General features: G+C 41.6%; 1 protein-coding gene across 3 annotated transcripts in view; it reads right to left on the reverse strand.

Annotated features, from left to right (window-relative positions):
* LOC141133402 (uncharacterized) overlaps positions 1-15,642 on the reverse strand; it is a 218,714-nt gene that overhangs the window by 77,159 nt on the left and 125,913 nt on the right. The window contains exon 3 of one of the 3 annotated variants that reach the window (XM_073622777.1): positions 2,301-2,867. The exons of the other annotated variants lie outside the window; for them this stretch is intronic. Within the exon in view, the coding sequence (XP_073478878.1) occupies positions 2,301-2,867 (567 nt within the window). The remainder of the gene's footprint in view (positions 1-2,300; positions 2,868-15,642) is intronic. 3 annotated transcript variants of the gene reach the window in all.

Below are 15,642 nucleotides of genomic sequence, written 5' to 3' on the forward strand. Positions count from 1 at the left end.
CTATTTAAGGTGAGGCAGAGCTCAGTACGTTACTAGAATCACACACTGATAAGGAGAGCAAGGAGCTGCTAAGCTCTCTTTACTACACCATTCCAAGTATTTATACATTGTATGATGGTGCTATCCAGTTACTTGTTAATATGTTTTTTTTACTTTGACAAAATGTATTTTCTTATTTTATTTCATTTTTTTTTTTTTAGCAATCTTGTACATAAATTGTGTTTTCCATTTGCAATTTATATTTTACATTTATTTCCAAAATGCATCTATAGACAAAACCTTTTTTCATTTTTTGATAAAGAAGAAAGGGTTATGCTCTCTTAGGCCCTGTTAGGGAGATATTCTCTCGATTTCTGACCTGGTGTCAAGATCTCTGTAGTTTTCATCTAGATCTCTCTCCTCTGTCTTCAAAAGCATCTAATCAAACCTAGTTACAAGCCGGTAAAGACTTGTAAACAAACCTAAACCTAAATTTCTGACCTGGTGTCAAGATCTCTGTAGTTTTCATCTAGATCTCTCTCCTCTGTCTTCAAAAGCATCTAATCAAACCTAGTTACAAGCCGGTAAAGACTTGTAAACAAACCTAAACCGGAAGTGACAAACTCCTCATCACTTCTGGTTAGACCATAGAGATGATAGGGGAACTTCTGTTCCTTCCTTATCTCTATGATCAGCTGACAGAAATGCCGGTTTCAGTACCAGCCTCCCTGGTGGAGCAGGAGGTGCCCAGAAAAGGCAGCAGAAAAGATCCTTTACAAATTGCAAAAACTGACATTTCTGGTTTACTTTGAAAACAGCCAGGTGGAAGCTGCAATTACCTTTTTTGGTAAGGTTTTGCTCACAAAGAACTAAAATTTTAAAACCAACATGCTAACAAACTTGTTTCACCATCTCTAATCTATCCTCTTCGCAGCCTACAGTGGTGGAAGACTGGCTTAAATATTAGACTGAAGGTCAAAGAAGACGCTTGAAGGAAAAAAAAAAATTTCTCAGTGCAAAATCTCATACATGAATTATATGACTTGCTAGAATGGCAAAGGGATTCTTACTCTGAATGGTCTAAGGTTATCAGTGGTGTACCCCAAGATTCAGTGTTGGGACCCTTACTTTTTAATATCTTTATAAATGATATAGGGTCTGGGATTAAAAGTACCATTTCAGTTTTTGCAGATGACACCAAGCTATGCGGTGGAATAACATCCTTACAGGATGTCTCCAACTTACAAGCCGACCTCAGTGCAATATTTAATTGGGCAAATATGTGGAAATGAGGTTTATTGTTGTTAAATGTAAAGTTATGCACTTGGGGGCTAAGAATATGCATGTGTCATACATACTAGGGGGAGTACAACTAGGGGAATCCAGAGTGGAGAAGGATCTGGGGGTTTTAGTAGATCATAAGCCTAAAGGGGTTGTAAAGGTTTACATTTTTTTAAATAAAAATAACAAGAAGGGGGAGGGAGGGAGGAGGGAGGAGGAAGGAGGAACGTGTGTATTAATGAGGTAAACTTGTACACTATTTCCTTCTACTGATTCTCTCGGTCGGAATACCAAGTTCAAGATGGCTAATGGAGGAGTTTTCAACAGGATACCGAGGCTGAAGTAAGGCCTAGTCTAAGTGAAATAGAAAGCTTGATCTATTCTGCAAAATAAGTACATTTATGGTACATAGGAAAGCTAGAATAGAAAAAAAAAGGAAGTGTCCAAGTTAAAGTAAGTGGATAAGAATTATATTATAAGGACTTTTATACCAACATTAAAATCATATGACGTAAACCAAAGCGAGAGTGATTTTTATATTTACAGTTTATTTTGCACACATTTGGGTACATCAACACAATTTAAATTATCACTTTAATATATTTGTAATTTACCCATCCTCTAAAAAAAAGAAGAAGAAAAGAAAAGCAACAACTCTTTTACACATTGTTTTAGGTTTATAAGAATGAAATGCTATTACCTACAACAATAAAAAGCCAGGTGCATCCTTGAGACTGCGAGTCCCTAGAACAAGTCCCATGTGGCCCAGTGCTGGTCTGTTATAGATATCCTTTCTGGTGAGTGCGGGTGGGGCTGTTTTTTTTAAAAATACTTGTTACTTTTTAGATTTTTGATATGGCTTCTTTTCTGCATGAAGCTTTTAAATTATAATCAGAGTTTATTTACATCTAAAATTCTCATCACACAGATGAATACAGCTTCTCCCCAACTTCTGGTTGCTTCATTTTTTAACTTCTATAACAAAAAAAAAAAAATACTTGTCACATTCTTCACCTGGCATGAGTTTTCTGGTGTGTAACAAGAATATGCTTATGAGAGAAGCATCTGCCACATTCTGAACATATAAATGGCTTCTCTCCTGTGTGAACCCTCTGGTGTTTCGTAAGATGAGAACTGTGTGAGAAGCACTTGCCACATTCTAAACATTTAAATGGCTTCTCTCCTGTGTGAGTCTTCTGGTGTTCAGCAAGATTAAACTTATGTGAAAAGCATTTGTCACATTCTAAACACTTAAATGGCTTCTCTCCTGTGTGAATCCTTTGGTGCTTCGTAAGATGTGAACTGTGCGAGAAACCCTTGCCGCATTCGGGACAGTTAAACGGCTTTTCTCCGGTGTGAGTATACTGGTGTTCAATAAGATTAAACCTCTGAGAGAAGCATTTGTCACATTCTGAACATTTAAATGGTTTCTCTCCAGTGTGAAGCTTCAGGTGTTTGGTAAGACTAGTACTTTGTGAGAAGCACTTGTCACATTCTGAACATCTAAATGGCTTCTCTCCGGTGTGAGTCTTCTGGTGCTTGGAAAGACTAGAAGTTTGTGAGAAGCGCATGTCACATTTGGAACATTTATATGGCCTTTCTCCGGTGTGAATCCTCAGATGAACATCGAGTTGTGACTTATAAGTAAAACTCCTCTCGCATTCAGAGCACTGATTCGGCTTCTTTCCAACTTTACTCATCTTGTGCTAATAAAGATTTGTTTATCTGTGATTTTTTTTCCCCCACAGTAAGTGTTGAATTACCAGTTGAACTATTAGTTTACCTGTATGAAAAATAAATAATAAATGTTTACACAGAATCCTAATATTATCAAGAGACTAAGTCATATATTGAGTTTTGAGATCTTTCGCATTTTAACCACTTCCTCATTGCCTATAGCAGATTTATAGAGATGTACTTTTACTGATTTTTAGAATAAATTCAAAGTTTCACCATGGTGGCTTTAGTATGCGGTCTACTTATAGTAATGACTAGACTCGATGAGCACTTCTGATCGAATTCTCATTCCACCGAAAAAAAAACGTTTCCAGTTACCTTCATACAAAGATGCTAAAGCAATGTGAACTGTAAACATCGGGCTTTGTCCAGCTGCAGTAAACTCACTCATTGACTGATTAGGGTAGATTTTAAGTGAATTATTGTGGATGATTTACTAAAAGTAGTTTAGAATCTTCACCTACAAATTGTGTGAATATTAGATAACTACCTAAATTTTGGTAACCGAAAATTGTGTTTTCTGCATTTTTCTAGTAGAGAAAATGGTGCCGATAATGGCACCGAACATGCATACAATTTTACCACGATTTTGCTGTGCTTATGGTGTGTTTTTCATAGGTCATGTGATTCAAAAACTGCATTAAAAATGTAACACAGGTGTGTTCTTGCTACGTTTTCATTGTATTTCAATGGAGAGGTGTGTTTTTGGCAAGATTTTTAATACCACAATGGAAGCGCAATGGACCAGTGAGAAGACATACGGTACATAGAATTTAAACGGATGCATTTTTCTTGAGCTTTTCTTGTGCTAAAGGTGCCAATAATGGGCGACAATAAATTCATATTAATTTAAATTCATGATATTAAATTAAAAAGTCAAATACAATACAATTATATAAAAATATATATATTTTTTAAAACTGTCGTCATTTTTGGTTTCGGCCAAGTGCATCCTGAATTTTCAGTACCAAAATTTCCATTCGGTGCACCTCTAGTAAATATTCACTTCAATTATCCAATAATGTAAAAAGCAAATCCCTGCTCACTTTAAATGCTCAATCATGTGCAGATGAAATAAGTAAAGTGCTTTCCACATTATCAAAGTGAATATTCATGCAATTTATTGAGTGAAAGTCATGCCGAATGTCTATTCACTCAATCTGCAATGATCAAGGGTCAATCAAAGGCTTTTTTTCCTTTTATTTTTAACTGGTGATCCTGACATTAAAACATATCCCTAAGGGTATTATCCTCAGGGATCCTGACCACGCTTTCAAATTCTTACCCAACAAAACAATACTGTGGCATCAAATATATACAATAAGAAAAATAAAAAAAAATGAAAAAAAGGCTGTAAAATACAACTGGCGTACGCTTACTTTTATTAAAGTGCTCAGTGACATACAGTGAGTATAGAAAAGAATCACCTGCCCCCCCTTTAAAATCACAATCTAAAATGTAGAGTGTTTTTGTTGTATCAAGCTGTATTTACTCAGTGCAACTTATAACACCCAAGTAAAAGATATAACACCCACATGTCAGAAAAAAAAAATCAAAAAACAGAATCACTGAGTTGGAAAAAGGATCATCCCATCCCCTCTCCTAAAAATGACTTGTAAGCTCAATCAGGTGCAGCTAATCACCTTCTTAATGGCACACAAAGCCATTTGACTTTCAACTGTTTATTAGCTCAGCATGAAAACGGCTTTCCTGGAGCATTTTCAGTCCCCGGTAGTGCAACTGACACAAACAACTATGAGTGACAAGGCACGGTCACAGGATCTCCGGGATAAAATTGTGGACAGGCACAAGTCAGGAGATTGATACAAAAATAGGATATTTAAAACAGCTTACCTGTAAAATGCTTTTCTTTGAAGTACATCAGGGGGCACAGAGCCATAGTAGTTACTATGTGGGTTATAGGCCACCTTCAGGTGATGGACACTGGCATGCCCTAAGACAAAAAAGTGCACTCCCTATATAACCCCTCCCACTACTGGGAGTACCTCAGTTTTGTAGCAAAGCAATACATGTGTATACCAAGAAGGGAGGGACCTCTGTGTCCCCTGATGTACTTCAAAGAAAAGGATTTTACAGGTACGCTGTTTTAAAAATCCTGTTTTCTTTTCATACATCAGGGGACACAGAGCCATAGTAGTTACTATGTGGGATGTTCCATAGCAATGCCAACTAAAGGGAGGGAGACACAACAAAAGTAGGGCACCAAGAGACTAGAGGACTTATACTGCAGCCTGCAGTACACTGCTCCCAAAGGCGATATCCTCATGACCTTTTACATCTACTTGATAGAATCTGGTAAATGTATGGATTGAAGACCAAGTTGCGGCCTTGCAGATCTGAGCCATGGAGACTTGGTGATGCACTGCCCAAAAAGCACTTAGGCCCCTTTCACACTGGAGCGGTTTTCAGGCGGTATTGCGCTAAAAATACCGCCTGAAAACCGCCCCTAAACAGCCTCCGCTGTTTGTTCAGTGTGAAAGCCCGAGGGCTTTCACACTGAAGCGGTGCGCAGGCAGGGCGGTGAAAAAAGTCCTGCAAACCGCTTTTTTGGAGTGGTGAAGGAGCGGTGTATTCACCGCTCCTTCACCGCTCCTGCCCATTGAAATCAATGGGACAGCGCGGCTATACCGCGGTAATACCGCGGCTATAGCCGCGCTGTACGAGCGGATTTAACCCTTTTTCGGCCGCCAGCGGGGGTTAAAACCGAACCGCTAGCGGCCGAATACCGCTGCAAGAACGACGGTACAGCAGCGCTAAAAATAGCGCTGTTGTACCGCCGACGCCCCCACCGCCCCAGTGTGAAAGGGGCCTAACAGCCCTGGTGGAGTGCCCTTTAATATGAAAAGGAGGACTTTTTCTATTTAAACCATAAGCTTGAACAATCACTTGACAAATCCATTTAGAAATGGTAGATTTCGATGCCGCCTGTCCTCTTTTAGGACCGTCTGGCAACACAAACAAAACATCTGTTTTACGAATCTGAGCAATCGCTTTTAAATAGACCTTGACCGCTCTCACCACATCAAAAGAATATAGTGACATTTCTTCCACAGAATGAGGTTCTGGAAAAAATTAAGGCAGAACAATATCTGGGTTTAAATGAAAACCTGACACTACCTTCGGTAGAAAATTAGGATGAGGCCGCAATATAACCTTATCCTTATGAATAATCAAATATGGCTCTTTACAGGAAAGAACAGCCAACTCTGATACTCTCCTTGTAGAAGATATGGCAACCAAGAAAACTATTTCCCTCGTCAAGAGATCAAGGGAATATCTTGAATCGGTTCAAAAAGGATGTTTTTGTAAAGCCGACAGGACTAAATTTAAGTCCCAAGGGTTCAGGGGTGACTTAACTGGGGGATTAATCCGCGTTACCCCCTGGATAAGGTTACGAACCAGAGAGTGTGAAGCAAGTGGTCATTGAAAAAACACCGATAAGGCCGACAGCTGGCCCTTCTGTATCTGTTCCAGTACTGCTCTCCTGTGCATGACCCGGCCTGCCTGACCTTCCTGTGTCTCATCCCTAGGACCATCCACCTGCATCCTGTGAAGTACCTGCCCTCCAGCTTCAGCTTCCAGCCTGCTGCATCCCACCTGCTATTCCAGTGTCTCAGCTGCATCCGGAGCATCAGCCTTGCCTAATAGCTGTTAATCCTGCCAGGCACTCGTGCTGTCCTGTACTCCTGTGCCTCCTGTCAACTCTACCAGGGGCCGTGAGTCAGGATCGTAAGGGAGGCCTCCCTCTGCATATCGGCTCAATAACCAGGTATGTGACAAAGGCACATGCGTGGAGGACTCCAAGATGGCCGATTGAGCCTGGAGCTCCGCTTCCCCCCGGCCTAACAGCACACACAGCACCCGACTATGGCCAGTGTGACACTACCGGACCGCATCACCAGCTGGGGGAACCTCCCAGGAACATCTACATGCCCAGGGGCTCAGCCAAAGGGGACCTGAGGCCGCAACTTAGCCCGTTTACAGAGCCGCTCGATTCCAAGATGGCGGCTGCAGCACACTCCGCAGCACATTCCTGTGCTGAAATGAAGGAGGATTCCCCTGAAAATCCAACTCACGGCTCCCCACAGGTGCCTACGGAGCAAACAGTGAGTACCCTCCCCTGCCTCCACGGAGTCACGCATTGGACACACAATGGAGGACTACCTCCATTGTGTGTCCAGGGTGAAAAATTGCTCTTGGGACTGAAATTGATCAACTTGGGTCCGCCACAGACCCCATCGAATCCCCACTCGGGAGCCACGAAACAACAAACGCCCTCTAGCCCTATCTCACCGATATGGAACAAGTCCAATTTCCTCCAAGGAAGGAAGACCCCCCTGAAACTACAAGAGGGTGAAAAATTGCTCTTGGGACTGAAATTGATCAACTTGGGTCCGCCGCAGACCCCACCGAATCCCCACTCGGGAGCCACGAAACAACAAACGCCCTCTAGCCCTATCTCACCGATATGGAACAAGTCCAATTTCCTCCAAGGAAGGAAGACCCCCCTGAAACTACAAGAGGGTGAAAAATTGCTCTTGGGACTGAAATTGATCAACTTGGGTCTGCCACAGACCCCACTGAATCCCCACTCAGGAGCCACGAAACAACAACGCCCTCTAGCCCTATCTCACCGATATGGAACAAGTCCAATTTCCTCCAAGGAAGGAAGACCCCCCTGAAACTACAAGAGGACTGTCTTCACACACATCTCTTTTTTTCTGGCCTGATCAGGCTTTGCTCGAAGCAGTGATGCACACTGTGCCGTTCTGAAACGCCCCCTAAACCCTAATTAAAGTTTTTTCTATAATCACAAGCTCATTCGTTTAAACTGTTCTTGACGGTTTTTTGTCCTTTTTTGGCATTTTTCTCAGGAACTCATAGATGCATTATCGAACCTAAGAATCCACATATCCCAAACCTGATCCCATCCGGAATTTCATAAACAAAGGCCCAAATTCATAGTGGTAGAACTTAACTTCAAGAGGTCACAAGAACTTCCATACTATTGTCTCCGGGTCTTCTACTTTGTATTTCCCAGCTCCCTCCCACCCCCCTCCCTCACATGCTATGTAACAATGGCATCCCCTCCCCCTCCGGACCCCCCCAATTACAATCACTAGGGTCCAACGTTTGCCTTACGCATTATTTGAGTAGTTTTTCTCTTAAAGTTTTTACAGTTATTGGTTTAGGTGTGCCTTGACCGGGGTGACACGATGTTGTGCCCCACTTATCCAATGGTTTTGGTTTTCCCAAGGCCATTTGATAGGACTTCAACCTCTCAAGTAGAGGCTGATTCCACTGTATACTATATGGACAGCAAGTTAGTGTACTACTTCTGTCCCCCTGAACCTCTAGAAGGCTCTTCCTCTCCTCTCCCGTCTCTTTTCCTTTTCCTTTCATCTATTAATTTCATCTTCTCTTCCCATCTTGCCAGGCTCCAGGATCCACCTGCTCCCACTGCTCAGACCAGGGAAAGCAATCCTCACTGGAAGATACAGATACCTGATGAGCTTCACGAAAGTCTCTGAGGTAGGTGACATGGCAACGACAGAGGGCCTTATACCCATGCTCAATGGCTGATCACACTATACCCTCTCCTCCTCTGCGGGTTGCTTCGCACAACACGCAGGGGATAAATTCTCCAATCAAGCGACGCAAAATCTTACAGTATATGCATTCCCAAAAAATCGACATAGTACTACTCCAGGAGACCCATTTTCCAAGGCGGTATAATCCTTCATTCCTCCACGACAGATTCCCGGTGGTTTTCTTAGCCAACGCTGAGGACAAAACCAAAGGAGTGGCGATCCTAATATCCAAGAACTGTAAGTTCACACCACAATTGGAACACAGGGACCCAGAGGGCAGGTTCATTCTCTTAAAAGGTTCAATAGACAATCAACTATACGCGTTCGTCTCCTATTATGCACCCAATCAGGGCCAAGCGAAGTTCTTCCAGGCTATGCTGCAAAAACTTTCTCCTATGGTGTGCGGGACTGTCATATATGGGGGGGACTCAAACACAGCCCTCGATCAGGGCCTAGATAAAACCAGACCCCCAGGCTCTCAGCTCATTCGCCCACCCAAGCGAAGCCTAAAAATTGCCAAATTGATTCACCAGCATGGTCTAACAGATGCGTGGAGGGAACTAAAACCCGAACAAACGGGACTACACACACTATTCCCACCCACATCAATCATATGGTAGGATTGATCATATCTTTATATCTATGGCCATCACCCCGGATATGGTCAAGTCAACCATAAGAGACACGGCTTGGTCTGACCATTCCATGGTTCTCCTCTCACTAAAAAGAAGTTCCAACCTACCTAACCTCTTGCAATGGTGACTAAACGAATCCCTACTTAGCGACCCAGCCAGAGCCACAGAAATTGAAAAAGCCATTAAAGCATTTTTTCAGTTCAACTCGTCAGCAGAGGTATCAGCTGAAACCCTTTGGGCAGCTCATAAGGCTGCCATCCGTGACAAACTGATCCAACTGTCCTCCCAGGTGAAAAAGGAACACATGATTGACATAGAAAGACTAGAAACGGAATTCAATTGCCTGCGAAAACTTCACAAGTGAGACCCCAAACAAGTCTCCATAGCCACACTAGATGCGACACACCTATCCCTAAATCTCGCTCTCACATCTAATGCTAAAAAACACATCCGATGGAGCAGAGCTAAATTCTACCTCCAGAGGGACTCAATCGGCTTGATGTTAGCAGCCAAATTGACACCCCAACCAAGACAAAAAGTCCTTCCTAAAATCCGCATCACGGGTAATCACCACACGACCAATCCACAACGCATCATGGAAATCTTTCACCGTTTCTATGAGAAGTTATACAGCGCAGGAAATAAAGATGACAAGTCCTCTATATGACATCCTTATTGGACTCAATACCAATCCCGAGGTTAGAATCTAGACACTGCGACATTTTAGAATCCCCGTTCACAGAAGACGAAGTGCTAGATGTCATCAAACATCTAAAAAGAGGCTCCGCCCCTGGCCAAGATGGATTTTCCATCCCATATTATAAATCATTTGCACAGACACTAGCTCCGCCCCTCACACGCTTTTTCAATGCTAAAACAAACGGGGACCCCCTAGATAGCCAACTCAATTCGGCCTAAATATCTGTAATCAATAAAACCCCACAAGTGCCAAGAAGAGGTGGGAAACTATAGGCCCATATCTCTAAAAAACAATGATATGAAAATTTTAACAAAAATCCTTGCGGATCGCATGGCCTCCTTTATAAGTCTATACATCCACAAGGATCAAGTGGTATTTATCCCAGGCAGACAGGGCCCAGACCAAATTCACAGAGCAATAGATATCATTTCCATTCTACAGTCGGACTGGACCCAGGGAACACCCCAGGAAGGGTTGCTCCTTTCTCTCGACCTCCAAAAGGCATTCGACTCGGTCTCTTGGCCATACTTGTTTAATATCTAGCGATGGGTTTTCGGGCAGAATTTTATGGGGCTAATATCAGCATTATATTCCAACCCAGTAGCACGAATAAGACTGCAGGGTTATTACTCTGACACTATAAAAATAGCCAGAGGGACCAGACAGGGTTGCCCCCATTACCCCTTATATATATGAAACCCTAGCAATTGCCATTTTCACTAACACGGATATAAGGGGGGTGTCATGTGGCCCGCAGACGCACAAATGCGCGATGACCTTTTGCTCTTCGTAACATCGCCAATCACCTCCCTCCCAAATATATGTAAACTGCTGGACCAATTCTCCAGGGCCTCGGGCCTGACGGTTAATCTCTCAAAATCCCAAATCTTGAACGTGATTGTACCCACGGTAGTGGCAGACAATCTGAGTCAGGAAGTGCTGAAACGCGTCAGGATCGTGATCTCCGCGATTTACCAGACGTGATATGTGCATTCCACGGGTCACTGAGTATCCACGAAGTAGATCGCTGGTGTACACAGACGTGTCTTCTCTTCCATTACTGGTGACCGGGTGAACACGTTTGCACAAAACTTTATTACTGCTTCAGATTAACTTGATTTTAGTATGTTTAACTTGTAAGGGGGTTTATGGGTTATATTAAAACTTATATACAGTATCACACTATGTGGACAATTCATTTTTTTCAAATGATTATACTGGAGCCTTGCACGGTGTGATTAGAGTTCGGTGGAAGTTTGGTTGAAGCAGTGGAAAATCAGTTTTAAACTAAAGGCGCATTACATCCGTATTTGTGGTGAGTGTACCCCCAAAGGGGGAGATTCCCTCACATGGTGGAGTGTCTGGTGGATGGTGTTTTTTGGTCATGAACAATCACAGCACAAGTTATAACTCACCTCCTTTGCATCATTGACTCATATGAACATTATATGGAAGCTTGTCATTTTTTTTATATCTGACAAGAGCGCTGCTACAATATTATAAAGGACTCTTTTAGTTTGGAGCGTTTTTAGTATTGTCTTTTACATTATATTGCTTTTCTAGCGGCTGCTTTTAGATTGTGATTTTACAATTAACGTTGTATTTTCATATATGTGTGACATCTTATATTACATAGAGACCTGAAGTGCACATATCCTGGGAGCTGAGCGGTGCTTTTATAGGTGGGTCAGTTTAAAGCATCTTTTATATAATCTAAAAAGCTCCTTTCAATTTGAGTGGAGCAGCTCCAGCATTAGATACTTGGGTGTTGAAGTCCCCCCGAGGGTAGAACTACTATACGAGGCTAACTTCCCCCCCCATGTATGACAGACCTAACGAAGACCTTAAAAACTGGGCACTTCACAACCTCTCTTGGTTATGGAGACTGAACGCAACTAAACTGACACTTCTCCCCAAACTGCTTTATCTCTTTCGATTTCTACCAATCCCAATCAGAAAAGAACACCTGAAAAAATTCCAAAGCAAACTGAGGAAATTCATTTGGGGCGCTGCTGGTCATCGCCTTTCCAAGAAAGTCCTATACAGACCCAAGAAACAGGGAGGACTGGGTGCCCCCAACCTCCTATGGTATTATCAAGCAGCCAGGCTCGCACAATTATATCATTTATACACGCATAGATAAGCCTAATTGGGTGCACATAGAGAGACAAGCGGTACCAACGCACACACTCGACTTCCTACTCTGGTGTCCACCTAAAGATCACCCCACAATTATGTCCCCAGTACTTTCTCATTCTGTCTCCCTCTGGGATGGCCTAAAAAAACCACCCCTTCATTTCATCAGAGATGACACCACTTGCACATATTTTTCACAACCCAAAATTCCCACCGGGAATGGACATCAAAGCCTTTAGTTGGTTGTCGGACAAAGGATTATACTGCATTGGACAATTCCTAACTCCTCAGGGCCCACTCTCACTCAGCTACTGCAAAAGCAAACTGGAAATGCCAGAATTGGAATGCTATAGGTACCTGCAGATAGCCCACTTCCTAACCAAACTATGGCGCACCAAGCCCATGCCACCTACCACGACAACATATGAACAATGGTGTGGCCAAGCCACTGAGCAGAGGGGAGGCATCTCGGTAGTTTATCTGTCACTAGCCTCGGACAAAACTCCAAGCTCCCATATATGCTGAACTTGGAAAAAGAGACTCAGATCAGCTGGAGCGAGGACAAGTGGCACAGGAATGTCTTTCGGTCATACAAACACATTTGTAATACCGCTCTGATCGAAGCAAACATCAAATTGATCACCAGATGGTACCTTGTTCCAGCGAGATTGGCAAAAATCTTTCCTTCTGCCTCACAAAGCAACCCAATTATTAATTTTCTTCATCCTCCTGGGAACCAAATTAACCATAGCTAAGGCTTGGAAACAACATCACGTATCCTTTACAGCAGCTAAAAAGGAAAATATCCTGGATAATGGTCCAAGAAAAAATGGTGAGCTCATTGAAAGACACGGTGGCTAAATTCGAATCAGTTTGGGAACCATGGGCCGCATATGTCGGAATTCCCGCAACCGACTCTAGACAGGCAATGGCAGAATAGGGTCAGCGGGAATGGCAAGACAGGAACACTTCATCCTCTTCTCTCTCTTCTCCTCCTTCGTACCTACTCCCCTTCTACATCTAATTTTCTCCTTTCACGTTACGGTATCACTTTTGTTATTGAGTATGTCACAACGACTCCTGGACCTTATATTGTATGGATCCCCAGGACTAAAAAGGTTATGTGAAAGTCAGGAGGTTAAGCTGTTCGATATCACTTTACCAGGACGGATCTGTGACGCTTCACTATAACTTGTAAATCAACATTCTGATCCAAGTTTATCAGATCGAACAAGTTTAATAGCAATAGTCATAATTTTTTTACTTGACTATATTAACCTCTACCAGAATGTCCTTAACAAGATCTCTGATATGCCCGCAGATAACCATACCTTGTTCATTGTTAAATCGTTGTACAATTTTTTCCTTACATCTTATGTTTACATCTGTATGTTTACGCTACAAAAGAAATAAAACATATTGAAAGTAAAATGTGATTTTAAAGAGGGGTGATTCTTTTCTATACTCACTGTAAATAGTTTAAAATTGTGTGACAATAATCTGTGACACCACAATTGTGCTTTTCCTCTACATCAATTATTTGCACACCGCACTCACCGGAGGCTGTTAACCCCTTTAATTAAAAAGAAAGTCAAATGCACTTAGGTACACACAGGCAGCTTTTCATAAGACGCTAATTAGCTCCAATCGATCTCCGATCCATGGCCTGGCTCATCCTGTGCACTTGAAAAGGTATGTTGCCAATCTGCCTTTAAGAAGCTTGATGGTATGCCAAATGTTACATATATAAAGAGGTGGAGAAGCCTCTCAGTGTAGAAAAAAAAAAAACAAATGCTGGCGCTCAGAACACTGATGTATAATTATTAATGACAAAAGCAATAATAGCAATAGGATAAATCCACAATAATTAATATATAAAAAATGTCCAATCAACAAAAAAAGGTCCATAATACTTAATGTGTGGGAGATGTCCAATCAGTGATAATTAGTGCTGGATATGCAAGCTGAGAAGATGAATCAGGAAGATTTATTAACTGTCACACAGGGCTGCTCTTCTCTGGAGTGAAGCAGACTCAGAGTCATCAAGAAAAAACAACGGTAGAAGAGCGCCTCTGAGTTAAAGTGTTTTAATCAGTAATAAAAAGAAAATAATAAACACTTACATGTAAAAATGCAAGAAAGCTCTACACGGGTCAATCATAGACAGGGAGATGTGGCCGTTGTCAAAGGCATATTTCTAGGAGTTTACAATTCAATGCTGCAATAGCCACAAGGAGCCGGGGAGGAACCCGGCTGTATCCTACAGAGGAAAGTACCGATCGGCTTGTGGAAACAGCGTGTAAAACTGAGTTAAAGTGTTTTACTAATTAAAACACTTTAACTCAGAGGCGCTCTTCTATCTTTGTTTTTTCTCGGTGTAGTAAGGTTATTTTAATGAATTAAAAAAAATAGAAAACACAAGCTTCAATTACAAAAGAACAATGCAAGGATATGCTTCACCTGCATTCCAACAAACAGAAGTGATATATCCCAGAAGACCTTCCATACGCGTTTCATCAATTACATTTGACATCATCAGGGCTCCTGATGGAATGGTGTAGTATAGATCGAGATTTCTCACCAGCTCCTTGTTCTCCTGACCAGTCTGCAATTCTAACAACTGACTGAACTCTGTCTCAACTTAAATACAGTTCACCAGCATATGAGGATATTAAAATTGACAAAAAGCATTGAGGTGGATTTACCAGTCACATGTAGGACCCATCTGGTACCCAATTCAGTTGCACAATGTGATGCTTGGATGAATGTTAGGCCTAAATGTTAACATAAGAGAGAGTAAACCTTTTCTAAAAAAAAACACACGATCGGACAACAACAAAAAAAACATGGAATTTTGTCCGAAGGGTGTTGGCTCAAACTTGTCTTGCATACACACGGTCACACAAATGTTGGCCAACAATTAGGAACGTAGTGACGTACTACGTGGTTTTTCAGCTCTTTAGCGCCACCCTTTGGGCTTCTTCTGCTAATTTCGTGTTAGTAGAAGTTTGGTGAGTGTTGATTCGCGCTTTTCTTTTCGCATTTTTCATTTAGCGCTTTTCAGTTTGTTTCTGAACCGCCGTTCGTCAACCAGACATGTTGCGTAATCAGGGGAGATAACGTGTTATTTATTATTGGCCTTGGAGTTATTGCTTTGACATTATTTTTTTTTGGTTGAATAATGATTTAATTTGGTATATTTTCTATATTGGCAGATAGCATGTCTAATTTTATTTGTTTTCTTTTTTTAATGCACAATAAAAAAATTGTGTAGAATAATACTTGGCTATGTGTTTTACTTCAAATGACAGTTTGGGAGTAGGCAGTTACATTTAAAAAAATACAATGTGAAATTAACAAGAGACATCATAGTTGTATCTTTGACCTTAAAAACTACGGGATAATGGTGTTGTGGTAAAAAAAAAAAAAGCATAATATTATTTTTGATATCACTAAAAAAAAAAGCCTTTGAAAATTTGTTTGCAATAACTCCATCAGTATCACCAGCAAAGCAGCTTCATTATTATCCCATTAAAGAAGAAGAGAATTGTGCGCTGCATTT

This window comes from Aquarana catesbeiana, linkage group LG03 (assembly GCF_042186555.1).
Source record: "Aquarana catesbeiana isolate 2022-GZ linkage group LG03, ASM4218655v1, whole genome shotgun sequence".
Classification (NCBI taxonomy): domain Eukaryota; kingdom Metazoa; phylum Chordata; class Amphibia; order Anura; family Ranidae; genus Aquarana; species Aquarana catesbeiana.